Source organism: Colletotrichum destructivum, chromosome 1 (genome assembly GCF_034447905.1).
Source record: "Colletotrichum destructivum chromosome 1, complete sequence".
Lineage (NCBI taxonomy): Eukaryota > Fungi > Ascomycota > Sordariomycetes > Glomerellales > Glomerellaceae > Colletotrichum > Colletotrichum destructivum.
The window spans coordinates 1,088,206-1,114,621 of NC_085896.1; the positions used below are offsets into that span (position 1 = coordinate 1,088,206).

Here is a 26,416-nt window from a genome sequence, read left to right on the forward strand (position 1 = left end):
CTGGAGGCCAACCCCTCGCCCCTCCAAAGGCCAGAGAGAGAGGTGGGCATCACCCGCATGGACTCGAGCGGCTTGATTAGATAAGACGCGGAGGACTGAGGCGGCGGCATGACATTCGGGGGGGGAGAGTGAGCAATGTGACTCTGGTCCCACATGCTCCGATTACGATAAGCAACAGTTCATCCTTATCTCTTATCGGCCTGTCTCCCGCCCGACTTTGGAAAAAAATGTTTCGGTGGAGCAGTCGCAAAAAGGTCCCTGGGTCTTTTTTTCTGAACCTGCTCCTCCATAACATCGAGTCCGGAACTGTTGCAAGCAATTGCGACCTGGTTTTTTGGGCGCAACAACAAATATGAGCTCTCTCAAGCGAAAGGATGCCCCCGGGGGTACTCCTCCATCAAAGTCGGCAAAGGCCTCGAAGGTGTCCCGACCCTCGAAGCGCGACACTCCCACCAAGGACCGGACGACGGCGACTGCAGATGCTCCTGCGCCGAAGGCTCCCGCCGTCTCGGCACTGCTCAAAGATGAAGAGCCCTTGTTCCCTCGTGGCGGTGGAAGCATCCTCACGCCGCTCGAGCAGAAACAGATCACCATGGAGGCGAAGGCCGACGCTGCCAAGGAGGAGGCCGAACTGTTCGACCCTAACGTGAAGAGCAAGGCAAAGAAGGAGAAGAGAAGGAAAGCCAAGGATACCAAGGATATCAAGCCCGCAAGAGACGAAGATGCTGTCAAGATTGAGGGTCTCAACTTCAAGGTGAGGCGAAACCCGGCTTGCTGTCTGGGGAACTGCTACTGACAGAAGTGAACAGCGACTTGTGAAGGGCTCTCTGGTCCTCGGTCAAATCACTCATATCGACACTGTCCAGCTCACGATTGCACTGCCCAACAATCTCACAGGACATGTTTCGATCGCCTCAATCTCAGACACGATAAACTCGAAACTCGAAAAGGACCTTAATGCCGCCGACGAGGAGAGCGATGACGACGAAGAGGAGGACGACGAGGGAATCGACTTGAAGTCCATGTTCAAGATCGGCCAGTACGTCCGCACACACGTGCTGTCGACAGCAGACGAGTCGGGCCCGGGCAAAGCCAAGCGCCGAATCGAACTTTCGCTCCGACCCGCAGAGGCCAACGCTGGCATCACCGGCGATGACGTCGTTGCGCATACTACACTCATGGCCTCGATCGCCAGTGTCCAGGACCACGGTTACGAGATGGATCTGGGAATCGAGGGAGATCTGAAGGGCTTCCTCCCCAAGAAGGAAGTCGGCCCCGATATGGACGAAGCCAGCCTGCGGCCTGGTGCCGTCTGTCTTTGTGTTGTCAAGAGCGTGACAGGAATCGTTGTCCAGCTGTCGACCGATCCTCTCAAGCTCGGCAACACATCGCTTGTTGCCTCGACCGCCCCGACAATCAACTCTTTCTTGCCCGGATCCCTGGCCGACGTCCTGCTCACTGAGGTCACCTCGAGAGGTATTCAGGGCAAATTGCTCGGTCACCTGCCCGTCACTGCTGACCTCATCCACTCTGGTGTTGGTCCTGACAACGTCGACCTCGAGGCCAAGTACACCGTCGGCACCAGAGTCAAGGCAAGAATCATTTGCAACTTCCCTGCTGCGCGCGAGCCCAAGCTCGGTATCTCTCTGCTGCCGCACATTGTCAGCTTGCAGCCAAAGTCATCAGGCAAGGGCAGCAGAGCCAAGGCTCCTCTTGATATACTTCCCATCGCCTCGTTTGTCGAGAAGTGCACTGTCCGCAAAGTCGAGCCTGAGATTGGTCTCTACGTAGACACTGGCGTTCCCGGCATTGCTGGCTTCGTGCACATTTCTCGCGTCAAGGACGGCAAGGTTGATGCGCTTTACGAAACGAGTGGTCCTCATAAGGTCGGCTCTACGCATCGCGGTAGAGTCGTTGGCTACAGCTCGCTGGATGGCATGTTCCTGCTGTCATTCGAGCAAAACATTCTCGATCAACCCTTCATCCGCCTCGAGGACGTTCCCGTTGGAGAGGTTGTCTCTGGCAAGATCGAAAAGGTCATTGTCGGCGAGAACGGCGTCAGTGGTCTGATCGTCAAGCTGGCCGAGGGCATCACTGGTTACGTTCACGAATCGCACCTTGCCGACGTTAAGCTTCAGCACCCGGAGAAGAAGTTCAGAGAGGGAATCACCGTCAAGGCGAGAGTTCTCTCAGTGCGCCCTCGCAAACGCCAGCTCCGCCTGACGCTCAAGAAGACCCTGGTGAACTCGGACGCGCCCATTGTCAAGAACTACGACGATGCCGAGGTCGGCATGCAGACACCTGGAACCATCACTGGCTTCACCGCCGCTGGCGCACAACTCGAGTTCTTCGGAGACGTAAGAGGTTTCCTGCCCCTGTCCCAGATGAGCGAGGCCTACATCAAGGATCCCAAGGAGCACTTCCGCATCGGCCAGGTTGTCAGTGTCCACGTCCTTGATGTCAACCCCGAGGAACGCAGGATGGTTGTTTCTTGCAAGGACCCCTCAGCCTTTGGCCTGGACAAGCAAGCAGCACTCAAAGCTCTGAAGATTGGCGATATTGTGTCCGCCAAGGTCAGCCAGAAGACGGAGGATGAAGTCTTTGTTGATCTTGAGGAGAGCGGCCTCAAGGCCATTATCCGCACTGGTCATTTGTCAGATAAGTCTGCCAGCAAGACTCAGGCTGCTTGGAAGCGCATCAACGTTGGAAACTTATTGTCGGACCTCGTCGTGCTTGACAAGAACGAGCGCCGCCGTGCAGTCATTCTCACCCAGAAACCCAGCTTTGCTGAGGCCAGCAAAAAGGGCACACTTCTGTCCAGCGCTGAGGACGTTACCGTCGGCGCTGTTGTTCCGGCCTACGTCCGTGAAATTGGTCCCTTCGCCGTCTACGTCCAGTTTGGCGGCAGCCTTACCGGCATCCTGCCCAAGGCTAAGTTGCCCAAGGATGCGCAGGAGAAGCCGGCCTTCGGCATGCGCAAGCACCAGAGCATCGAAGTCAAGATTGTGTCTTCCAACCCCGAACAGAACCGCATCATTGTTGCCCCTGCATCCGCCGACGAGCCCGCGCCGATTGCGCCCGAGTCTGCCGTGAACTCTGTCGATGACAGCATCAAGACCATCAACGACATCGCTCTTGGCACGATACTTAACGCCAAGGTTATGTCTATCAAGAACACCCAGCTGAACGTCAAGGTCGCGGACAACATCCAGGGCCGTATCGACGTTTCGCAGTTTTTCAACACGTGGGAGGACATCAAGAACCTCAAGAACCCCCTGCAGCAGGTCAAGGCAAACGAGATCATCCGTGTCCGCGCCATTGGCATCCACGACTCTAAGAATTACCGCTTCCTGCCATTCTCTCATCGTTCTACCCACTCGCTGATCGAATTCACCGCAAAGGCGAGCGACATCAAGGCCAAGGAGGTCGAACTGCTTTCATACGATAAGATCGAGGTTGGCTCTTCGCACGTCGCCTTCGTCAACAACCACGGCAAGAACTGCTTGTGGGTCAACTTGTCGCCTACTGTCCGTGGCAGAATCAGCATCATGGACGTCTCGGACGACTTGTCTCACGCCGGAAACCTCGAGAAGTACTTCCCCGTGGGATCTGCTCTCAAGGTCCGCGTCTTGTCCGTCGATGCCGACAAGGGACACCTGGACCTGTCTTCTCGTTCCTCCACAGGCTCTAGCGAGGTTACCTGGGACTCGTTGAAGAAGAACATCACCCTTCCTGGCAGAGTCACCAAGGTCAATGATCGTTCCGTCATGGTCAAGCTCAGCGATTCCGTCTCTGGCCCTGTCCATCTGGTCGATCTTTGCGACAACTACGACGAAGCCAACACTCTCAAGTACACCAAGGGCGAGATTATCCGCGTCTCAGTGGTCGAGGTGGACAAGAGCAACAAGAGACTCAGGCTTTCCACCCGCCCGTCTCGCATTCTCAGCTCCACCTCCCCTGTTGCCGATCGCGAAATCACCAAGCTACCTCAGATCTCCTCGGGTGACATTATTAGGGGCTTCGTGAAGAACGTGACCGATAAGGGTGTTTTTGTGCAGCTCGGAGGCACTGTCTCCGCCCATGTCAAGATCGGCAACCTCTCAGACCGTTATATCAAGGACTGGAAGGGCAACTTCCAGGTTGATCAGCTAGTCAAGGGCCGTGTCATCAACGTCGACACAGCAATCAACCAGGTCGAGCTGAGTCTCAAGGCTTCCGTCGTCGAGAACGATTACACACCCCCTGTGACGTATAAGGACATCAAGGAGGGACAGATCGTCACTGGCAAGGTTCGCAAGGTTGAGGAGTTTGGTGCCTTCATTGTCGTCGACAACTCTCACAACGTCAGCGGTCTGTGCCATCGCAGCGAGATGGCCGAGAAGCCCGTGGAGGATGCTCGTAGGCTTTACAACGAGGGCGACGTGGTGAAGGCTAAGATCCTGTCTGTAGATGACGAGAGAAAACGCATCACTTTCAGTCTCAAGCCTAGCCACTTCGACGAGGACAGCGATATGGAGGATGTTGAAGGAGGTGCTGAACTGGCCAGCGATGAGGATTCCGACGTCGAGATGGGAGATGGTGGTGTCCAGCTCACCATCAGTGGAACAGACAACTTTGACGACTCAGATGACGAGGATGACGAAGAAGAGGAGGAAGAAGAAGACAGTGATGTCGAGATGGAGGACAAAGCAGCCGCTGGCAAGGGCTTGAGCGCTGGCAAGTACGACTGGACGGGCGACGCATTCGACGAATCGGATGGCGAGCCAACAAGCAAGACAAAGAAGCCAACGGCGACGGAGAAGAAGGAGAAGAAGAAGAGCGGGATTCAAGTTGACCGTACCGCCGACCTCGACGCCCACGGACCCCAAACCGCCACCGACTACGAGCGTCTCCTCTTGGGAGAGCCCGACTCGTCCCAACTCTGGATCCAGTACATGGCTCTGCAGATGAAGGTCAGCGAGCTGGCCAAGGCACGTGAGATTGCCGAGCGCGCCATAAAGACCATCAACATCCGCGAGCAGATGGAAAAGCTCAACGTGTGGATCGCCTACCTCAACTTGGAGGTCGCCTACGGCACCAAGGCGTCCACCGAGGAGGTTTTCAAGCGTGCTTGCCAGTACAACGATGAACAAGAGGTCCATGAGCGTCTGGCCAGCATCTACATCCAGTCCGGAAAGCTCAAGGTATGCATATCAACCACAAGCATTTACGAATTATCACTAACACACCCAACAGCAAGCAGATGATGTCTTCCAGTCACTCGTGGCCAAGTTCAAGTCAAAGTCGCCCAAGGTCTGGGAGAACTACGCTCACTTCCTGCACGTGACGATGAACGAGCCCGACAGGGCTCGCGCGCTCTTACCGCGTGCCACCCAGGCACTGGAGGAGCGACACACGGCGCAGCTGATGGCCAGCTTCGGCGCTCTCGAGTTCAAGTCCCCCAACGGTGACGCCGAGCGCGGCCGGACGACGTTCGAAACGATCCTCGCGACGTGGCCGAAGCGGTTCGATCTGTGGAATCAGCTGGTGGACCTCGAGATCTCGGCGGCAGAGCCGGACGCGACGGCGATCCGGGACGTTTTCGAGAGGGGCGCCAAGGCCAAGGGTCTGAAGCCCAAGAAGGCGATGAAGTGGTTCAAGCGGTGGGCCGAGTGGGAGCAGAAGCTGAGCCCCAAGGGCCGGGACAAAGTGATGGCCAAGGCACAGGAGTGGGTTACGGCGGCCAAGGCCAAGAAGGGCGCCGCCGAGGAGGACGACGAGGAGTAAGACTTCCGGGGATGTTATCAGCCAACAATCAAAATGGGAAAAGTCTTTTCTGGGAGGTAATTGAGAAAAAAAAGTCTGCATGGGAGGACGGTCAAAAGCTCATCGGTCGTTCTCCATTTTTGTCCTCGGGCTAGCCCGAGATGCGCCTCTTTTCTTTTTTTTTTTTGTGCTAATATCAAATCGTTGCAACGGAACAATACGAGGATTTACTTCCTGCATCTGCAAGAAACCAATAGAGCCTTCTCGACCTTCACCTGTAACTCGCTCACCTGCATCGCCGAATCGAGGTTAGTGTCGTGGGTTGGGTGATGAGCAGAGCTTGATGCAGTTCCCCGAGATCGCCGCCGGGATCCAAATTGCCTCTTGATCTCAATTCGAAGCGGTTCCGGTGGCGGCGAAAGGAACCCCGGGTCTCGTCCTTGTCGTATAACTCCTGAGGTTCGAGACAGTCATAAGCGAGCTTTTGTCTTGGACAGGCCAAACGTCACCTGTCTATCAGGCAAAAGTCCCAGGCGGATTGAACTCAAAAACAAAACAATGAAATGAGATGAAGAGACGGCGCTACTTGGCATTAGAAAAGGGGTTTAGCGTTTGGCCTCGTTTACCCTGGCCATTCGCTTCATCCCGCAGCATACCTGACATTCGCGTATGCAGGCGTGTCCATACATGTCGGCACGCAGACGGCCGCCGAGTGTGCTCTCACAACAGGTGCGATGAATAGCCAACTGCGGCTTTCGGCATGAGAACAGGCCATGCTTACTTTACTCTCCCATTGAGAGGATCACAAAGCGACGATGAGTGGGAGGAGAGGAAGGGCTAGTGTGATACGATGACCTAATAATGAGAAGAGCAAGTAAACAACGGCGCGGGGCTGGTTTGTCGGGCGCCACAGCTGAACATAGGCTGCTGCCCTTGACCGAATTGGGACGCATGTTTTGTTTCTCTGCTTCTCATGTGGGCTGCTGTCATGCTTTGCTGCTGAACTGATATTTTTGCTTTTCTTCTCAAGATTAAAACAAATCATCCACCCCAACACGAGCTCGCGGTAGTAGACAGTCTTTCTCTTTGATCTGCACCCTTGATCTGCACCCTCTCGTGTAGAATCCTTTGAGACGACCGTAGCTCAAACCAACGGTTTGATCGCCGTGAAAAAAATAGACTCCTCCAAGACCGGGTCGGCAGAGAAACCAGGACTGGTCGAGGTGCGCACTACCCGCCGGTAGCGGTACCTGCGTCTCGAGGGGCCGCACGAGAAGCTTCCCGTCCGATGTCAACATGACTCCTTTCGCAGCTTGCAGAAGGGCAGCACGGGGCAGAAACACAGACTCGTGGCGGCTGACCTTGCCCTGCCCCGTGCTCCCTGCGGCCAACGACACGCGAGGAAGAATGAGAGAGAGAGAGAGAGAGCCATGGGCGTATGCGGGCGCTCGTATATGTACAGGACTGACTTTTTTCCATCCGAGCACCGACCAGCATGGCTGTGAGGCACGCCGGGTCACCGATCGACAACCATCGGATGCTTATCATTTACCTCGGATGGATTCACTTCGTTCCAATCAGGTGTTGGGCCATGGTCAGCAAGCAAGACGAACCTGCCAGCGCATCGCATTTGCGGCGCTCGACGGTAACAGACGGGAGGGACAACGAGGTGACACACCGAACGGTGTGGGCAGAGAGAAGCCAAACACGAGGAATTGTGGCCGATGAATGGGGGAAGCTCCACGCGATTCTCACGATGGCTGCACCGTTGGTGGCAGCCCAGGCAACGCCGCAACGCCGCAACGGTCGCTTGAGGCTGTCTGACTGACTGACTGACTGACCGACCGACTGACTGGCCTGGCCTACTCCTTGCTTGGGCACACTAGCTGCACAGTCTGGCGGAAGGGGCACCACAGCAACACACCTGAACCCTCACCTTCACTGTCTCTCCATTACCTGTCCCCGGACACTTGGTTATTTCCCCTTTCGCACTAGACCTTGGTGGCGCCGAACACCAAGGCAAGAAGCTTAAATGCTCGTCGTCCAATCCCCCGCCCGAGACCTTGGCGTGGCGTCTGCTAATGTCCCGAGTGGTACGCGATACGAGACTACTCCTTTGCTGCTACTCCTCCTCCTCCTCCCCATCCTCACCCCCAGCCCCCCCTGTCGCCGGCAAGAGTACGCACCATGACACGGCCGGGCGGCGAAGCGGGACCACGGAACCCAAGTCGGAGCGCCGTACATCGCATTCGGTCCATTTATGCCTTGCTCCCCTTGGTATTGCGAGGCTATTGTTAGACCCGGCTTAGCCTGCATTGCAGCTCCGACGCATGGGGTTTTCTGTCGGTACATCTGTCTTCCGACACCTGCACAGTCAGACCTCGACCGCCTGGGCGAATTGTTGTCGCTGGAAATCTGCTGATGCCCTCTTGGCTAGCCTGGTCGATAAGGGTGACTTCCATGGCCATGTCCCAAGCATAGGGCCAACGCAAGCCTCTAGTCCATGTGCTTCTGGTCATGTTCTCTGACACCCTGAAGTCCCGTCGAGCATCCTTCACACATGGTCGCCCCCTCTCTATAGTACTGGTGTCGTGGATCTGACTAAGAATGGTCGGTGTTAGTGTAGGCTCAGGTACGATGATCTCGTCCTGTAGGAGTCATGCACGCTACGATGGCGAGAGACTTTGCGTGGGTAAACGTCCGAGAGTTCTCTTGGAAGTCCAGCAACGCTAGTTCCTGGAAACTCAGATCGTGATAGGAGGTTTCCCAGCAAGGCTCTCGTAGTATGATATAAGGCGACCGTTTTCCCTCTCCTCGATCCGGTCTTGAACTCCTCTTCATCGGGCTAGCCTCTCTCTCTCTCCCTTCCCCTTCTTTCACACGATCTTCCGTGTCGTTTCCACTCACTACTTGTGAAGCATTCTCTCACTTTGCGTTTTTTTTCATACATACGTTCGCTTGTTGACTCACTCGCATCATCACAATGCATCTCACCTCTCTCCTCGCCACCTCCATGGCCCTGGCCGCCGTCCCCGGAGCCATGGCCTACCCCGGCATGGGCCAGCAGATTGAAGATATCAAGGCCCGCGCGAGCGATAGGGGCGACTCGAACGAGCTCCTCGGAGACCTCATCTCCCTCCAGGACCGCCAGCTCACCGCCGTCGGCAAGGACGTCAAGAGGATCCTCCAAGGCAAGGGGAACCCGGAGTCTGACGACCGCTACATCCTCAAGGTGCCTGACTTGACCTCGGACAAGTGCAAGAAGGACACGTGCTGCGTCTGGCGCTACGTCGCCGACGACATGTACCAGTTCATGGCGGGCAAGTCAGGCCGTTGCACTGGCCTGGCGCGCGCCGCCGTGCGCCTCGGCTTCCACGACGCCGGCACTTGGTCCAAGGCCACGGCCTCCCAGGGCGGCGGCGCCGACGGCAGCATTCTGCTCGCACCGGGCGAGATCGACCGCTTCGAGAACCGCGGCCTGCAGGAGGTCGCCGCCAAGTTCATCGAGCTCCGCGGCAAGTATCTTTCTATGGGTTGGAACATCGGCATGGGTGACTTTGTTCAGGTATGTTACGGGACGGCCTTGTTGTTGTCGTGTTATGTACACAACACTTCTTCTTTTTCGTCTTGCTCACATACCCGGTGCAGATGGGCGCCAACGTCGCCACCGTCGTCTGCCCCCTTGGCCCGCGCATCAAGACCTACGTCGGCCGTAAGGACAGCGCCGTTGGGGCGCCCCGCGGTCTCTTGCCGAGCCCGTTCCAGCCGGCCGACCAGCTGATCCAGCTCTTCCGCGACAAGACCATCGGACCGCATGGCCTCGTCGCCCTGCTCGGCGCACACACGACCAGCCAGCAGAACTTTGTCAACACGACGCGCGCCGGCGACCCCCAGGACAGCACCCCGGGCGTTTGGGACGTGCTCTACTACAAGGAGACGCTCAGCACCAACTCCCCCCCCAGAGTCTTCAAGTTCCCCAGCGACATCGCCATCTCGCAGCACCCGGAGACTGCCAAGGAGTTCCAAGACTTTGCCGGACGCGGCGGCCAGGACCACTGGAACGAGGTAAGTCTCCCCTCCCCTCTTTCCTCGACGCTGAGTTTAGGCCAATTCGCTTGTTGCAAAAAGTACTGACGATGACTCCCGACAGGACTACGCCCGTGAGTACATCCGCCTCTCGCTGTTGGGCGTCGACAACATCAACCAGCTGGTCGAGTGCACCAAGGTCCTCCCGCCAGCGATCAAGGGTTTCCGCATCCTCGACCAGTTCAAGCTCGACAAGTGGCTCAACAGCGTCGGCAACAAGGGTGCCGCCAAGAAGGTCGCCCAGGATATTGAGAAGGGCGACCCCGCCTCCGTCGAGGTGCCCCCCGTCAACAACTAAAGGCTTTCTGGAGGCGGTCGAGAATACGGACGGTATTGGTGATGATTTATTAAGTAATGGTAATCGAGGGGGGGGGGGGGGGAGGCTCCATAGTAGGAGAGTCCAAAACTGGTTGGAAGACCGGGTTGCGACCCAGCCCGACAGTGTATATGTAGCTTCGTCACGTTCAGACAGATGACGGGTTTAAAGGTTATATATTTTTCGGTACAAACAGCATTTACACATAAACTTACGTCTTATGCAAGCTAGTCGGCATACGGCCCCTTGACTCGCAGCACAAAAGCCAAGGAAAGCCAATGAGTGGAACTGCGCAGGTTGCTGCTTATCATTAGCAGTTGTTTGCAATACCAGCCATGAATCAACAGGTATGAGGCTGGCACATGCCATCTCTTCGTTGTGTCTGCCGGGCGTCGTGGTCCTGTATCCCAATCGGTTTTATGGATCATCCATGCCGGGATCATCGGAAGTTCGGAATCGAGACGAACAACGCTCGGACCGGGGCTCTGGCTACCGAATCTGTCATGAAGACTCATTAGGCATATCAGATTAGAGTTTTCTCCTCGTACAAGACCACCAGACAACCCCGCCATTCAGTCGGCTTGTTATGTTGTTTTATCAGTTCCTCGTAGTTCCACCCTCGAGCTCCACTTGACTCAAGCGGCCACCATCAGCAACTATGGCCTACCGCCTCCTCCTCTTCCTCTACCGCAAGGACGGCATCACGCACGCCGAGTTCCGAGACCACTACGAGTACATCCACATACCTCTCACGCGGGAGCTTACGGGCTCCCTCTTCCCATCGCTGCACGCGCGGCGCTACATTGAGCGGTCACCGGATGGCGAGCCCAACGTGCTCGTCGGCAACAAGTCGGGGGACGAGTGCGACGCCGTGGTGGAGGTTGCGTTCCGGGACGAGGAGGCGGCGCAGGCGTTCTTCGCGGCGACGAACAATGGCGAGATCGAGGAGAGGCTGCGGAAGGATATTGCGCAGTTCTTGAACAGGGAGAGAATGCGAGTCGTGAAGATCGGCGAATCCTTTGAGACGCGCCGGGACGACTGACCACGCCTGTTTTCGGTCCAGGTAAGAAGACGCATAGGCATGGCACGGCGGGTTGAGAGATGAGATGCTGACATGTGAGCTTAGAACAACACTCTTTGTAAACAGTGATCACAAGGAATCCAGTTCCAGAGTCTTGTTGTTTTCCTGTCAAGACATTACTCAGCGGAACCTATATCCGGTCCGAACGCATTGATGGTGATTGCGATGCAGATGCAGAGAGACCTCGCTCGGCCTGGATTTGGCCGGTGGATCCAGAACCCGCTTCCGTCCCGGATCCGGTCTCCGCGGGGATGCGGACCGAGACCCATTAAGTGGGATCCCGGGTGTTTTGCAGGGTTACGTGATCCATTGCCCCCCTTTCCTGCCGAGGCCCCATTCTTTTCCCTTTTTCTCGCTTCGCGGCAAGTGACGTTCTGTCATCTTTTCCATTCCAGTTCAAAAGGGTGCAGAGAGACCGGACGAACAAGCGAAAGGCCAAATAGACAAAGTTGAGATCATTTTTTTTTTTTTACACATAGGTGACAAACTCACATCCCACACGCCCACACCACACGACTTAAGCAAGACGTGTGCATCGGGCTCGATTGGTCCCGGCATTCCGATCTTCATCGCCCCGACGAAAAAATCTCAGTCGCGTCTCTCAATTCTCGCACGCGCGTCTTCTGTTGCCCGCAATCAGAACCTCGCCGAGGAGGGAGCCGCCCTCCGAACCAAACGCCGGGGATCCAAGAACACGCCGGCGCCATGAGCCACAAGCATCAGACCCTCCGCTTCGCGAGCGATCCAACCGCCGGCGACGGCATCTGGGGCTACCCGACCAGCAAGGCAAAGTAAGCGGGAGGGATCCTAACTCCTCGGAACCCGCCGATTGGATCGAGAACGCCTTCTTGCTGACACGGAGCCCTCAGCTTCTGCGAAGAAGACTACCTCTTGACGCGCTACATCGCCGAGTTCATCAACTGTCTCTCCAATGCTACCTACAGTGAGTTGCCGGCCTCTTGAGACTTGAGACCCTTTCATCCTTAGTACACGCCAATGCTCACCTGCCCTGCAGTCTACCTCGCGCTCAAGTACCCCCGCGCCAATGCCAAGGCCGCAGTCCCATGGTACAGGACCCTCGACATCCAGTCCATCGGCCTGATCCTCGTGGGCATCTTCTCCGGCGTCTTCCACGGCACCATGCACCAGGAGACTCAGCTGCTTGACGACCTCTCCATGCTCGTGCTCGCCGGGTCGCTGGTCCAGCCTCTTTACGTCTTCCGCCAGTCGCGCGCCGTCGGCGCCGTCGTCGCCACGATCCTGTGGCTCGGCATCGCCGCCATGGCCGCCATCTACGTCCGCTCCGGCGACATCTTCATCCACGTCATGACCTTCACGGGCCTGCTGACCTTCGTCTGGCCGCGGACGCTCTTCATCGTCTACGGAACGGGCCGCTGGTCCAAGACGGAGCAGAGGCGGCTGATGGCGCAGTTCGCCAAGGCCTGCGCCGTCCTGATCCTCGGCTTCACGCTGTGGCACATTGACCTCGAGTACTGCGCCGAGCTGAGGGCCGCGCGGAGGAGCCTCGGCGTACCCCTCGCATGGCTGCTGGAGCTGCACGGCTGGTGGCACATCTTTACCGCCTTCGGCGCGAGCTGGTATATGAGGCTGATCAGGGAGCTGACGTCCGACGACCAGTCTTTGGACAATGTAAAGAAGGCGCAGTAATAGAAACAAAACAAAAACGGGATGTCACGAGGCGTGTGTTGGAGCCGTTGTGTAGAAGCAACGATGGTGGCTTTGGCCGGGCCCCAGGGGTTGGAAGCGGCGTTCGGTGGATGGATGACTTTCGAAGGCATGCCTAGAGTGGCTCAGCAGACGATTCCGGCGTATGAGGCCATCCGCATGGGAAAACCGGACATTTTGAAAGACTTAAAGCTGGGAGACCAAATTTTATGATATCGAATAGACCATGATACCCTGACGCAGCCAGGCCAGGACCGGGCCTCTCAGGCGACGCGCATTGGAACCCATTTGTGGCGCAGCAGAAGTTGGGGATCATACACGCCCCCTTGCTCGAAAGAGGGCAGGAAAAAGGATGGGATTGCCTTGAGTCGAGTCATTTTGGTGTATGCAATGTCTTGCTTTGCCTCCTCATGTGGAACAGGGAGAGTATTGGAGCCAGACTCAGCAGCAACTTTTGACTGTGAACAAAGTTCATTTTGGCACTTAGTGCGTTAACGCGTCCCTCCCACAACTAAAGAATAGTGTAGACCTAAGACAACCAGGTTGTCAACCACTGAGCTGATCTGTTGGATTCGATCTTGGTAACCCCCCTCCTCAAAGGGGGAGTGACGGCGGCTGGGGGGTACATTGACATTCAAGCTCCTGGAGGAAGCTGTCCAGGCTGCGGCAATCAGCGAGCCAGGTGGGAAGTTTGTGGCTGAAGGGATTCATGCTAAAGGAATTCAAGTACCAAATCTCTGCTAATTCAAACAATCTGAGCTTGGTGTCCTTGCTGTCGTTGGTTTAGATGTAGTCACATAAGTTGCGGGGTCACGTCACGCACGTAAGGGACAACGTATTGCCATCACATCACGCGCAATCGCTCAAAAGACTCAGCTGTCTGTTCTCTTCTTCATTGTGGTGTAGAGCTCGTCATCTTCCCACCCAACTCCGTTGGTCCGTTTCCGTTCTTCCGTAAACGCCGCCCAACACTGCATGGGGTACTCCCAGACCAAGCATCAACGAGTATTATGCCATGCTGTGCCAAGGGATTCCCTCAAACTCTTCAAGCATCCTCGTTGCGGGTGCCCCAGGCCTTGGTGGTTATAGTCAGCCAGGCATAGACCTCCAGAATGGGGTGGGCATTGTCGAGCAGGAAGCAAGCCCAGATGTGAGGCGCGACATAGGGGAAGCGGCGGATGAAACCGCGGTAGGCGCTGATCCAGCCCCAGACGTACCAGAAAGCGGCGAAGTACCTGCGAGAGTGTGGTCAGTATCACAAAGTTGGTCCATACCACGAACCTCAGGGCAAGGACTTACGCGAAAGTGGAGTTGTTGCGCAAGCCCTGGATGAAGGCGAAGATATGGATCCAGGCCAGGAGAGGTCGAAGAAGACGCTCGACGAGCTTACGGGTCATGTAGGGATGCTTCCTGTCGAGGCGTCAGTATAAGAGACAAGTGCTCGGGGCCATGTTCAAGTGACTCACTTGGCGATCTGTCCGATACCAGGCTGGAAGAAGACAATCGTGAGGAACGACTGGATGGCGCTGCGCTGCCAGCGAACCAGCTGGCGGAGGAAGCTGGCGTTGTCAAAGACGATGGTCGTGATCTCGGCCTCGGGGGCGTTCTGAATGGCGATGTCCCAGCCCTCGGTCTGGAGCCAGCGGGTGAGGAAGACGTCGTCGCCCGTGTTCAGGAGTTTGCCGCACCAGGTGTCGGTGGTGATGGCGTACATGAAACGAGGGTCCGTCACAATCTCGGCGCGGACCATCATGGTACGGCCGACCATGCAAAAGCAGCCGCCGTCGGCGTTGGAGCGGACGGCCTGCACGTTGTTCTGATTGTCGAGGGAGCGGAGCGAAGCGACCTCCCAGGGAGTGATGACGGCCGAGTTGCGGCGCTCCGGGGCAATGAGGGCACTGGAAGAGGTGAAGAGATTATTAACTTTGACTCCACGATCTAGATGGGGAATACATAGTTTGAGGGACTCTTGGACTCACCTCTGCTTGCCAGCCACTCCTCCAACCTTGGAACCCTCAAAGGGGGCAAGGAGATACGGGATGACCTCGGAAGTGTTCCAGAAGGCATCATCATCGACAAGGGCGAGGATCTTGCCTTGGGCTTCTTGAACACCGACGACCATCTGGTGTCTCTTGCTGGCATAATCAGCGGTTATGACGCTGATTCGGTCCTCGCCCTCATCGACGATGGGCTTGACCAGGTCACAGACGCGCTGAAGGTCGCGGTCGATAGTGACGATGATGATCTCCTTGGGGCAGTTGGCAAGCCACAGACGAAGGCTGTTGGTGAAAGAGTCGGGCGTGTTGATAGTTGCGACGATGATGCTGACGACGGTGCTCTGGTAAGACGGTTTCTCCGGGAGCGGAATAGGCTTTGTCTTGCTGGCAAGGTACTTAGTGAGAGCCTCGTCATATGTGTACCAGGCCCTGCGGCGTGTATGTAAGCCCAGGCCTCAACTTCACAGCAATAAATAAAGAAGCTTACCAGAAGGCGGCAAGCACAATGTCCGCCATGATGAACGATCTGATATCAACCCTATAGTTTGTTTGGGAGGGTCAGAGAGTGTGGAAGGATTGCTTTGTCTAGAGAGTCAGTTTGTGATGTTATAGGCAAAAGAGAATATTTCTTCCCAAGCGAAGGGGTTATGTATGAGATGGGAACTTACTGTTGAAGAAGGCACAGCTGAAAAATCGTCAGACGGAAGGTGCGTCTGAAAACTTACTAGTTGTTCAAAACTGAGTTGTCTATTCACTGTTTTGTTCTAGCACTTGGTGCAAGGATTTTGTGATAAAGAAGCAAAGCAAGAAGATCAGAGCTTTTCTCAAGCCTCTTAAAGGAAAAATAGATTGTTCTTTTCTACTGAAATATTTAAAAGACAATGGCTGTGAAGAATTCAGTAAATAAAGACGTCTGGTTCTGTCTGCTGCTGTAAGTTGGACTCATCTAACATGTCTAGAAAGAACCCCATAAATGCAATGATATTTATGTAAAGAAATAGGCTGAATAGACAAATTTCAGATAAGAATGCTTCTCATCTACAACATTAAAGAGTCACGTACAAAATGAGGTGATAATTTACATCTACAAGAATTGTTTCAACTAAGGTAAGGCAAATGGCACATGATGGGTATTGGCTTATCTCAAGTCGACAAGAAACCCATCTATTGCTGATTTAGGCTAGAGCTGTTCCCTGAGGCCCAACTCCAACTTTCATACTCTCAAATTCTAGTGTTTGGCTCCTGACGGTTGCATAAGAGCGGAACAGCACGCCTCAAAGTCCTAATATGCTCTACACGACGCGTCTATGATCTGTCTATAGTCTTGGGAAACGGCCTCTTGGTCACAGCACCGTATTTGAAGAATAAGCACCATTTCCAGAAACAGTAATCAATTGTCGCGCCTCCGTGCTTCCCACATTCGGAAAGCCCGCGCAACCAGCGCCGCCTGCTCCTCTCTCCTCATCTCTCTTTGGCGTCGACGAACCCTCCGCCACTTCCACAAGATAGCAGCGGAAACGGGGATGAGAAACACGCCGAAAGCCTTCGGATCGACCTCTTCAAACTTTGGCCGGCGGCCAGGGAACTCGGCTTCTTGCAGCCCAAAGAGACCAGCGACCCATCTGCAGACGCCCTGATGGGTGAAGTTCTGGGGAACGGCGAACATCTCAAATTCTTCGGCCGGGTACACAGGAAGCAGAATCTGCATGAGCTGAACGAGAATGATGAGTTCGGTGAAGGCGACGAGGGCGATCTCGTCGGAAATGGGAAGGACGGCGTCGGAGATCGTAGCATCGATGCCGTAGAGGGTGATGGCGAGATCGACGGCCAAGAGGCCCATGACCATGCACTCCCAGGTCTTTAAAGTGTTGCCCATAATCTGTGCGATCTCAGCAACTGCATCCTGGTGGGATTGTGAGTTGTGTGTGTCGCAGAAAAAGTCACGGACCGCGGCATAGAAATCGGACATGATCAACTTGAGGCTCAGAGAGCTGGTGTTCGTAGTTGATCTGGACTGAGGTGACGACGAGAATACGGCGAGGACGAATTGTTGTGACCAGTTCAAGTGCTTTTTGCTTAATGATTGTCCTATGATACGGGAAGAGTTTGGGCGATGTGAAGTGCTAAGCGAAGAGATGGCCAAGGGGTGTGTTGCTGTGAAATGATTCAAAATACGTAATCCTGCCTACTGCTGTTTTACGGCCATTAAGCTCCCGCGTTGCCTGGAGACGACTCCCAGAACACTTTTTGCTACCCCTGACTTCACCTTGACTTCATCCTGGCTGTAGCCTCCATCTTGTCCGCGACGTTCAGAGTTCCATAGACACGAGTGAGGAACCCGTGTGCAACGCAACCTCGTGGAATCATTGGCGGATGTCCCTCCTAAATCAGAATGAGCTTGTAACAGGTGACATTGGATTGCAATCAAGAAAAAAGAGATCGATTCTGAGGTTGAGTCCAATGAAGTGAAACTCACGAATAGAGAAACAAGTTTGCCAGGTCAACCTGCTAGGTAGCCAGGAGCGTTCAGAAAATGTGCTCATACTGGACCACTCGTCGGTTTCATTCTCATGAGCAAGTTTGCCGGCCCAAGGTTTGTCCTTGTCACATGATTCCCCATTGTTCGTATTGGTCGACTCACTAGACATGCCATAGATAAAATGGATAGACTCTTGCTTTGTTTTCAGAGATGAGAAGTAAAGACAGTCACGCCTCTACCTCCCCTTCCTCTCGTCACCCGCAAGTTCGGTGAACTCTCATATCGCTGCAAATTGATTCCACTGAGATGTTGACGTGAGTGTCTATTTCAAAATTTTTCTCTATTGTCTATCAAGCATCGAGCGAATGTTTTAGGTTTTCCCTTTTTGGAAATGATAGCAGGCGACTGGAGCTCAAGTCTACTTGCTTGAGTGGTTTTGGGGTCAATACAACCCGGCAAAAGATGGAACTTTCAGGCAACTAAGCAGAAGTCTCACATTGCCAATTCAGCCAATGATAAAATCTCACGGTAGTCTTATCGCCATACTCGATCTTATCCATGTTCGCAACAGGACCCTTTCTTCTTAGTTTCTTATTGACACTGGCCGTACTTTGCAAGTCTGTTTCCATGTCTGGCCCTCCACATGGAGTATGTATTTGTGTAAGTTGTCTAGATCTAGTGAGACGCCTGTCACTGATGCGCCAATTTGAGGGAAGCGCGCGCCATGTCAATTTGCACAGTTGCCCATGTTGACTTGTAACCTAGCCCGGCACCCGCAAACTCGTGGTTTTCACGCGGCACTAATGCGCCATGGCACGGTGGTGGAAGCCGTTCAAGCTCCGGAGAAGTCAGTAAATGCTCGAATCACTCGAAAGAACTTGAGAGACTAGTTAAGAAAAAAAAGACGAATCTCGACCACCTACGCCGGGGCAGTGTATCTCCTGAAACCATCGGGGTTGGCGCCAAGTCGAGAGAGTTACAGTCATTGGTCGATCCCCTGGCCCACGTTGTCTCAGCTCAAGGGATAACTAAAGTGAAGCCTTTGCAAAGCAAGCATTGGCGCCCGCCGCTCGATTGAAATTGAAGTACCCTCGCGTTCGAGCGTGGTTATGGGGGTCACCTGGTCAAAGGCCCTCAAGGCTCAGATTAATGTACATCTTGGCGGACAACGACGTCTCTTAATGGCATTCGACATAAGCGACGGTTTAAATTGGCCTTCAAGGGGACACAAGTCCGGCATTAGCGGTAAACATCCTCACGCAGGGAGTCTTGGATAAGAAGAAAGGAGGACTACGGGACTGCAGGGAAAATGCTCGTTGCGGTCGAATTTTGAGGCCAATGGCCGCCCATCGGCGGACTTCAGTATTCTAAGCCCTCTGAGAATCAGCTTGGTAACCCTGATAAATTTTGCAGAACATAGTGTGCGCCAAGATTATGTTATTAGGAGGGCCGCGGTCCATGCATTGCGCCTCAGAAGAAGACATCTGGACGAAAGGCAACAAAGACGCAGCGACAGGTTTCATCTTCGTAATGGCGTAGCCGCATAATAGTTGAAATTATCAGCCAGCCTTTCGCTCGCTCTGGGAGGATTCCGTGTAAATAGGCGTGATTCCTGCTGTTGTTCCTATCGGAGGTACTTCAGCTCAGCACCGATGGACTTGAACATCTTGGTCATTCAAGATCATCCAGTTCTATTGCCAAGATCTCGATGCCGATCACTCTGCATTTTTGCCAGGCTTGGACCCAAGTACTAAAATAGAGTCCTTTACTACTGGGCTTACCGGTTTTCATCCTTTGGAGTTACCCAAACACTGTAATCGGGATGCAGCGGTGCGTGCCGTCAATCCGCAAGAAGAAGCAGAGCCTGGAGTTGCCTGGCACTTCTGAGTTCGTCACAGCGAGACAGCATGGAGGTACAAATCGGAATATCCACTGTGGTACTGTCTTCAGACGAAGATTGACAGATTGTATGTATTGGCCGAGCAAGGTCCTGATCATTGGACCGGGCAGCATGTCATTGCTGACGCCGTGGAGCCGGTCTTGGCGAGGTCTGCAGCATGTTCCTTGCCCAGGCGTTCATCCAAAGTCGCGTTCCGGCACTTTTGGGTCTTCGCTTTCTCACCCCGCAGCTAGAGAGCGCAAGACGTTGCCAAGGCGAGCCCGATCAATACTTACGTTACCTTCGGGTTATCTAGAAGCACGCGAAGACCGCGGATCCCCGCAAAGAACCACGTTCTGTTGTCAATGACTGGACCAAGGTGGTTAGCAACTATCGCGACAAGGCGAACTATTGAAAGAGAATCTGGGGTTCAGACCGTTTAGGAAAGGGCAACTCCGTGACAGGGCAAATTGAAGCCGGTAATTGGTGACTGTTGATTGAGTGTGCCCCAAGTTTGCGGGGTTAGAAGCAACGGCCCAACGGCTCTTCTGAATGGCGCAGAAAAGCTTGATCGTCCCGTGGTCTTTCAGAGAGAGGGGCGCAAGAGACCAGATTCGATCGGCTACCATTGGAGACCAAGTCGAAGAGTTGCCCCGGAGTTGCGGCGTTGCTGCCCTTGCTGACCCTCAAACATCTATTGAGTTTAGCGCCCGAGTGAATCATGGAGCCGGTATCCGATCACTGCCTAATGAAGCCGGACATGCAAAATGCGGTCAACGATCTGTTTACTATTTTGGAAGGTTGATTTGTGCCCTCCCCCTGTCAGGGACTCAACTCGGCCCCGTTTTCACCGACGTGCCGAATAGCTGCGGTCAGCTGGTTCCTCGTAGAAAAACAATCTGGGGTTGTGCACTGCGACTAGGCCATCATCAGTCTAGGCCCGGCCTGTGAACCCAAACCCAATCTCTGCTGACACTTGGCATGCTCCGTGGAAGACAAGGCTTCATCTCTGCCATGTGCGAATGCTGCGATGTCAACTTGACGAGGCCGCAGATCGGATTCGTATTTGTCGGCCAAGGGACAGAAGTCAGAAGCAGTGCCAAGGCGGACTAACCCGACCCCCTTTTTCTCGTCAGAGCACTCGTCAGAGCCTGCTTTCTCCATTGTTTGCAAGCGCAAAAGAGGCCTGGTTGAACGCGTACGGCGGCCGGTAGTCGAAATGTGACCTGTTACATTAGTGCGCTTCTGCACGAGCAGAATAATCTCACCGGGACTTTGCCCATTGCCGGAGGAAGCGCAGAACACGTCGAAAAGAAAAGGCGGGGAAAACACCCCGTGCGTAGGGGGCCCACTAAATAGAGTCTTACCAAATTATGATGATTGCTCAGAGAGACAGCGACGAACTGGTCGAGTCATTGTGTGTTCTCCGGGGCATCTAGGCGCGAGCCGAGCATTCCGTCCTAAGAGATCCGACGCAGACACGAATGGAAGTTTGGAACCAGAGGAAGGCCGCTAGACTCCTCGAGAAGGTTTGGAGAACAACTTGAGATGACGTTCATTTTTAATACCTCGGTGGGTCGGTTGCGACATATTGAGTTCGTGAAACAGTTGAGCTTCCACCCCAAGGTGGCTGAGGCTTGAAGTAAAAAATATTGTCAATATGAGACGCTGCCCCTTGGGCTAGCATGTGTCCCGTACGCCGGTGCCAAGAGCATACACTCCGTAGAATATAGTGCTGCCGCGGTTTAACCCGGGCTCGGTGATTTTGGCAAGTAATATCAACAAAGTTCTGGACGAACACGAGCCTATAAAATTCTAAATTAATGTCTGGAAAACAAACAACTCGGCATAGTCGGTCGTCCGTCACGTTCAGTGTGTAGGTTGCAAACCAAAAAGTGACTCTCCTCGGTCGCCTCTTTGGTGGTGTCTTGGGGACATGTTTGCAAGTCATACCGTCTCAACAGTCCCTGTCCAGCGCCGCCAAGAAAGAGCCAGCGTGGGCGCCAAGACACAGCGTGTGAGCTAAGGGACGGAAGTTTCAAAGGCATGAATCGGGAAGGATAAGCGCCCCAGAAGAAAGCAAGCCACTCTGTGCTTGTGCCCGTTGGGGGTTCCATTCGTGGAGCTTTGCTCCGACCCGACAAACCACTTGATCAACGCGACAATTTCTCCTCATCAACCCTGCATCCTAGGGTTGACAACCCATGATGCACGCCCGGCGGCCTTGGAACCTTGGTCGGAGCCACCCCGTGGCCATGCCGAGCCGCCTACAAGCCTGCGGTAAATGAATGCGGAGGGTATATTCCCGGTCGAGGGGCGCATCTAGGAGTCGGTCCAATTTCGTCCTCCAACGAACGGGCCTGTTCCGAGGGCAGAGGGAGCGCATCCAGCGGAGTGGTGCGCATCTCTGGTTTATGTACCGCTGTCTCCACCTCAGATCGAAGTGAACCATCGAGAAGTTGGGATATAAACTTGCCGCCGTGCCCGGGCTTTATGTCCAGGGAAGGATTTGGTCTCACTACCTCTTGCTCACCTCCCCAGTTCGGCTTCCTCTGTGTTCGCCTATATACATCCGACGTAATCATGGCCAAGTTCTCCCTCCTCACGGCAGTGCTGGCACTAGCCTCCTCCGTCTCTGCCCAGTGCGGTTCCGGCACTCCCAACGCCCGCGTGACCGGCTCCGGAAGTTCCTTCGTGGCAACCAGAGGATCCACCCAGGTCTACACCGGCTCTAACTACCTCGCCGCCATCCAGGCCGCCGTCGACGCCATCACGAGCGGCCAGCGCGTCTCTGTCATCGCTTCCGGCTCCATCGGCGCCGGCACCATCACGATCGGCGCCGGCAAGACCTTCGAGGGCTGCGGCACCATCAATGCCGGCCTCCGCTCCGGCCGCGGTGCCATCGAGGTCACCGACGCCGCCGGCGTCAAGATCCCCTACCTCACCATGACCGGCAACCCCTACTTCGGCTTGCGCTTCTCCGGTACCAAGGACCTCACCCTTGGTGCCATCAACATGAACCTCAGCGGCGGCATCGGCATCCGCTTCGACCGCGACCGCGCCGCCAACTCCAACGTCAAGATGGGCACCATCACCGTCAACGGCGCCGGCAGCCACGCCGTCGAGACTTGGAACATCGACGGCCTCACCATCGACCAGGTCATCGCCCGTAACTGCGGCGAGTCCGGCCTGCTGCTCCAGAACACCATAAACGCCCGCGTCGGTCTCGTCGACGGCAACAACATCGGCGCCGGCACCGGCTACGGCACCCTCCGCTTCGCCAACAACAACGGCCAGCTCGCCAACGGCGCCTACACCACCAACGTCTTCATCACAAAGGTCGTCTCCCGCGGCGGCGGCCGTGGCGTCTTCTGCGTCTCCCAGTCCGGCGGCGCCGAGATCGGCACCATCGACCTCGCCAACAACGGCAACAACGCCATCCTCATCGAGAACTGCTACGGCATTACCATCAAGGGCGGCACCGTCAAGGGCGGTGGCGAGGTCCGCATCTCCGCCCGCTCCGAGTTCCCCAACACCCGCGACATCTCCATCACCGCCAAGGTCGACGACACCACCGTCCGTGAGTCCCCTTGCGGCACGAACATCAAGTGGAACCTCTCCGGCAACGCCGCCCGCAACATCTGCTCCTAAGCGAGGAGGTCATAAGGTGGTGGTGGATTGGGTTCGGTATACACGCAGCGTGTCTTATTTCTTCCAGTATATTATTTCTCTCGGCCGCATTCGGTCATTGTCCATATGTCCTACCCGTACTCCATTAGCAATCCCGGTATCGCTCAGTTCATCGAGGGTCCATAAAAAGTATACTGAGCTTTTTGTGTCGAAGTGTACTCTACTCCCTCGTATGAAGTGAGGCTTCGAGCTCCGAGTTGTCTCTAGTCTAGTATGGCTCTATACATCACAGTACATAAGAATACAGTCATGCTTCCATCACATTCGTGTCCGGATCCGTCCTTGTTCGTCGTGCAGGCCGCAGAGAAAGGTGAAAGCAAGAACCACCTTTGGCCCCTTTTTGATGGATCATGATGTTTACCCTATTCTACTTCCATTGTCGCCGCAATAAGCTTACAAAAATTTCCGCCATCCACATGCGCCCCGCTTGACGAAATTAAGCCAGGTATCGTATCGCGTTGCACCCTGGCCGTGCCATACGTGCATCCAATTGATGCAGCTGTAAGGGGAATTCAGAAAAGCACACTTCCAAGTCCTCATTGTAACATCTGTAGGAGGCGTAAATCCCCTCCAAAATGCTATATTTCTCAGCGTGGCACCTTCAGGCACATGATGCGAAACAATATCTCTTGTACTAGGTTCTCCCTGTGTTCCTTAGCTGCATAGTCCAAGTCGAAGCTGTGCTATTTATATGGCACCTTGTTTAGCAGACTATGCAGAAATACTGCTGTTCTCTTACCAGGTTCTTCCTGTATTGTCTAGTTGCACAGTCCGAGTCAGAGTCATACGATTCCTAAAGGCTGGAACGAGAGTATTAGAGGCTCGAATGATACTGAAGAGGAACTGATGGAAACTATTGTCAGTCTCTAGCTACTTTGGTGAAACTCTTTGCCAACAGCAAGAATAACCTAGAGGCTTCAGTGGCACCTTGATTCAGTTAACTTCGTCGCTTCCCTCTATGCAAATGGGTTCAACTTCAACAATGACTTTTGGGATATGCGCTTGGTCTAACACAGTGTCAATTCAATTGGAAAAGATGTTTTCTTGTCGTTTTTGGCGCTCATAGGAGCAGGCGTTCCTTGGGGTTCAGACACTTGCCTGTTCAGCAACTTGTGGCTGGGAGGATTTCAACGCGCCATCCCCCAACGAAGCTGTCATGATTCTTTCTAATTACATCAGAAGCGGTGCTTTCACGTTGTTCATTTGTCGCTTGAAAAGAGTTTATAACTCTGAATGGTCGCGACCACACTAACATAGCCTTTCTGTTAAAATAGAAGCCCTTAACTCATATCGAACGACTTCAGTAACACCATTGCCGGAGTGATGAATCTCATGGAATGGACTGCTGCATCATTCTGTCACTTTGTCTGTCTGTTATGGTTTAGTTTATTCTCTTACCCTTCGCGCCTTCACACAAATTTATCTCTGATTAGAAACAGTAACCTGGCTGAACACATCTAATCATCCAAATCCAAGGGGTTCTTATCATCATTCAAACATTGTCAAGTTCAAAGGTCAGCAATGGGGCTTTGCATCTCTCAGCCAGGGTGGCTAATCTTTCCCGATTCACTGTGGAGCGGCAAGACGAACCGAGATTAGGCACGATATCGGCGCTGGCAGGCATGAACATGAACCGAGCGCGCTCAAAGCTTCTGTGTGTGGCGGCACGGAATGTACAACGTGGTCCCAAATTAATCAAAACACACCGCCAAACCTTCTCCGCGCTCGCGTCTCATTTCCAGCCTCAAATGCACCATTCAACCCCCGACCGACCCCAGCAGACGACGCCATAATGCCATCGATCCTCGCCACGGCGGTCCAGTCATCACTCCTCAAGGGCACCGCAAACTTCACGGCGCAGATCGTCAACCAGCACCGGCTGCCCGGCGGCGGGCCCCCGCTCGACGTGCGTCGCGTGCTCGAGTTCGCCACTTTCGGCTTCATCCAGGGCCACATCAACTACTGGTGGCAGCACTTCCTCGAGGACCGCTTCCCGAACTCCGCCGCCGCCGGGGGCCGCCGGGGCCGAAAGGCCTCCATCGTCGAGCCCCGGGTCGAAAAGCCCGAGAAGCCCGAGGGGCCGCCCCCCAAGAACTACTTCAATGTCGCCCGCAAGATCCTGGTCGACCAGACCATCGGCCTGTTCATGATGAACTCGGCCTTCCTCATCATCACGTCCGCCCTGCGCCTCGGCTTCTCGCCCCTGGTCTACCAGATCTGGAGCGAGCGCATCTTCGACCTGATCAAGGCGGCGTGGAAGTTTTGGCCACTGGTGGCCCTCTTTAACTTTGCACTCGTGCCCGTGGGATACAGGGCGCTGGTCGGCATGTGTGTTGGGTTCATATGGAACATGTTTCTCACGTTTTTTCTCTTGTAACCTTGCTTGCACGCAGGCCGCTTTTCATTTGTTGTACGAGAAAGATCGGTTGCATAACAGCATGGAGTTGTTGGTCGCATTCGGAATGGTTGATCCATGAATTCTGGCCTGCCTGGTAACACGGGGCCTAGGTAGTCAGTCGTTCTACCATAGAAGGGGGCTGTATAAGGATGAGATCTCGCCAGAAAGCCGTGATGACTGCTCACAAGTCGCCGCGAACCGGGTTTCTCCGCATCTTTCTCAACTGTTGCCGTCTTGCCAACCGCGATCTGTACCGGGATCGTGAAGTTGACTCAACGGCATAAATGACGGCACGAATTCTCAAGTCAGTCAAAGACTTCCTAATGAGATGTGCGTGTCTGTACTCGTCTGGGCGGTGATTGCGCTTGTGGTGCGCAGAATTTGTTTCGTGACTGCGGAGATCGATGTCAGGGGCTGTTTGGTCCAGAATGAAGAGGTCAACTTAATGTAGGTATATGTGGGTGAATTGGTGCATCTCCGATTCTCCAAGTAGTCCTTGAGGAGGTTCTCTTGATGTGGCCCGCTGGGTCCGTCATTGCACCGTTTAGCCACTGGTGATACACTAGATGCGTCTGGACATACCTGGTTTGCATCTACACCATTCTCGCGACCCTGCGAGACTTGTCGCCATTCAGGACAATGACTGATGCGTGTATAGCGTCATGAAAGCTCAAGCTGGCGGACCGCTCGATACGGCCGGCAAGGCTGTAAAGTGTCTCCAGCTACCTCTACACGGTGACCTAGGAGGTGATGGTAGTCCTCTCCAAGACGCCTCCTTAATGAAACTCAGGCTGTCCATGTAATGGTCCTCGCCATGTGTAATGAAGCCGTATCAGCCGCTCCAGGGGGGCCTCATTTAGGTGTCAGGGGTTGTATGTTACAGAGGGAAAAGGTCAACAGGATATGTCTTCTCTGACATATTCGTGCCACAACGGCAAGGTTCAAGAAATAGGTGATCGTAATATCCCCTGAGAGACAGACTTCCTGAGGTAGCAAGGGCACCTCAGTTGAAGCGGTGGATATTAGGAAGATATCGACAGACTTGCGGCCAGCTGCGAT

General features: G+C 54.6%; 9 protein-coding genes across 9 annotated transcripts; 6 read left to right on the plus strand and 3 right to left on the minus strand.

Moving 5' to 3' along the window:
- The first annotated feature begins 263 nt into the window (after positions 1-263).
- On the plus strand, positions 264-5,932 carry CDEST_00340 (Putative rRNA biogenesis protein Rrp5). Its single transcript, XM_062916499.1, has 3 exons — positions 264-754; positions 810-5,183; positions 5,236-5,932. The coding sequence occupies exons 1-3, from the start codon at positions 353-355 to the stop codon at positions 5,764-5,766; spliced, it is 5,307 nt and encodes a 1,768-aa protein (XP_062772550.1). The 5' UTR covers positions 264-352; the 3' UTR covers positions 5,767-5,932.
- An 890-nt stretch (positions 5,933-6,822) lies between these two features.
- CDEST_00341 (Putative hem peroxidase, peroxidase, active, heme-binding peroxidase Ccp1) lies at positions 6,823-10,341 on the plus strand. Its single transcript, XM_062916500.1, has 3 exons — positions 6,823-9,310; positions 9,394-9,810; positions 9,896-10,341. Exons 1-3 carry the CDS (start codon positions 8,729-8,731, stop codon positions 10,127-10,129), a joined length of 1,233 nt encoding a protein of 410 aa, XP_062772551.1. The 5' UTR covers positions 6,823-8,728; the 3' UTR covers positions 10,130-10,341.
- A 404-nt stretch (positions 10,342-10,745) lies between these two features.
- On the plus strand, positions 10,746-11,660 carry CDEST_00342 (Putative EthD domain-containing protein). Its single transcript, XM_062916501.1, has 2 exons — positions 10,746-11,210; positions 11,274-11,660. The coding sequence occupies exon 1, from the start codon at positions 10,806-10,808 to the stop codon at positions 11,187-11,189; it is 384 nt and encodes a 127-aa protein (XP_062772552.1). The 5' UTR covers positions 10,746-10,805; the 3' UTR covers positions 11,190-11,210; positions 11,274-11,660.
- Positions 11,661-11,715: 55 nt separating this feature from the next.
- Positions 11,716-13,513, plus strand: CDEST_00343 (Putative alkaline ceramidase). The gene is made up of 3 exons (XM_062916502.1): positions 11,716-12,019; positions 12,098-12,171; positions 12,244-13,513. The coding sequence occupies exons 1-3, from the start codon at positions 11,934-11,936 to the stop codon at positions 12,894-12,896; spliced, it is 813 nt and encodes a 270-aa protein (XP_062772553.1). The 5' UTR covers positions 11,716-11,933; the 3' UTR covers positions 12,897-13,513.
- Positions 13,514-13,959: 446 nt separating this feature from the next.
- On the minus strand, positions 13,960-15,427 carry CDEST_00344 (Putative nucleotide-diphospho-sugar transferase; the record flags this gene model as incomplete). Its single annotated transcript, XM_062916503.1, has 5 exons — positions 13,960-14,149; positions 14,214-14,324; positions 14,381-14,812; positions 14,894-15,340; positions 15,399-15,427. The coding sequence occupies 5 exons, from the start codon at positions 15,425-15,427 to the stop codon at positions 13,960-13,962; spliced, it is 1,209 nt and encodes a 402-aa protein (XP_062772554.1).
- An 874-nt stretch (positions 15,428-16,301) lies between these two features.
- CDEST_00345 (uncharacterized protein) lies at positions 16,302-16,880 on the minus strand (the record flags this gene model as incomplete). Its single annotated transcript, XM_062916504.1, has 1 exon — positions 16,302-16,880. One exon carries the CDS (start codon positions 16,878-16,880, stop codon positions 16,302-16,304), a length of 579 nt encoding a protein of 192 aa, XP_062772555.1.
- A 1,143-nt stretch (positions 16,881-18,023) lies between these two features.
- Positions 18,024-18,476, minus strand: CDEST_00346 (uncharacterized protein). The gene is made up of 2 exons (XM_062916505.1): positions 18,314-18,476; positions 18,024-18,227 (listed from the first exon to the last, which is right to left on the minus strand). Exons 1-2 carry the CDS (start codon positions 18,374-18,376, stop codon positions 18,081-18,083), a joined length of 210 nt encoding a protein of 69 aa, XP_062772556.1. The 5' UTR covers positions 18,377-18,476; the 3' UTR covers positions 18,024-18,080.
- A 3,376-nt stretch (positions 18,477-21,852) lies between these two features.
- Positions 21,853-22,920, plus strand: CDEST_00347 (Putative pectin lyase/virulence factor; the record flags this gene model as incomplete). Its single annotated transcript, XM_062916506.1, has 1 exon — positions 21,853-22,920. One exon carries the CDS (start codon positions 21,853-21,855, stop codon positions 22,918-22,920), a length of 1,068 nt encoding a protein of 355 aa, XP_062772557.1.
- Positions 22,921-24,634: 1,714 nt separating this feature from the next.
- Positions 24,635-25,647, plus strand: CDEST_00348 (uncharacterized protein). Its single transcript, XM_062916507.1, has one exon. It carries the CDS (start codon positions 24,752-24,754, stop codon positions 25,334-25,336), a length of 585 nt encoding a protein of 194 aa, XP_062772558.1. The 5' UTR covers positions 24,635-24,751; the 3' UTR covers positions 25,337-25,647.
- Positions 25,648-26,416: the final 769 nt, after the last annotated feature.

Coding starts and splice junctions, on each gene's coding strand:
- CDEST_00343 (XM_062916502.1), top strand. CDS start 11,934: ATGAGCCACAAGCATCAGACCCTCCGCTTCGCGAGCGATCCAACCGCC. Junction 12,020..12,097: donor TACCCGACCAGCAAGGCAAA/GTAAGCGGGAGG, acceptor CGGAGCCCTCAG/CTTCTGCGAAGAAGACTACC. Junction 12,172..12,243: donor TCTCTCCAATGCTACCTACA/GTGAGTTGCCGG, acceptor CCTGCCCTGCAG/TCTACCTCGCGCTCAAGTAC.
- CDEST_00341 (XM_062916500.1), top strand. CDS start 8,729: ATGCATCTCACCTCTCTCCTCGCCACCTCCATGGCCCTGGCCGCCGTC. Junction 9,311..9,393: donor GCATGGGTGACTTTGTTCAG/GTATGTTACGGG, acceptor TACCCGGTGCAG/ATGGGCGCCAACGTCGCCAC. Junction 9,811..9,895: donor GCCAGGACCACTGGAACGAG/GTAAGTCTCCCC, acceptor GACTCCCGACAG/GACTACGCCCGTGAGTACAT.
- CDEST_00346 (XM_062916505.1), bottom strand. CDS start 18,376: ATGACTGTAACTCTCTCGACTTGGCGCCAACCCCGATGGTTTCAGGAG. Junction 18,228..18,313: donor AGGAGATACACTGCCCCGGC/GTAGGTGGTCGA, acceptor ACTTCTCCGGAG/CTTGAACGGCTTCCACCACC.
- CDEST_00342 (XM_062916501.1), top strand. CDS start 10,806: ATGGCCTACCGCCTCCTCCTCTTCCTCTACCGCAAGGACGGCATCACG.
- CDEST_00340 (XM_062916499.1), top strand. CDS start 353: ATGAGCTCTCTCAAGCGAAAGGATGCCCCCGGGGGTACTCCTCCATCA. Junction 755..809: donor TTGAGGGTCTCAACTTCAAG/GTGAGGCGAAAC, acceptor AGAAGTGAACAG/CGACTTGTGAAGGGCTCTCT. Junction 5,184..5,235: donor TCCAGTCCGGAAAGCTCAAG/GTATGCATATCA, acceptor CACACCCAACAG/CAAGCAGATGATGTCTTCCA.
- CDEST_00348 (XM_062916507.1), top strand. CDS start 24,752: ATGCCATCGATCCTCGCCACGGCGGTCCAGTCATCACTCCTCAAGGGC.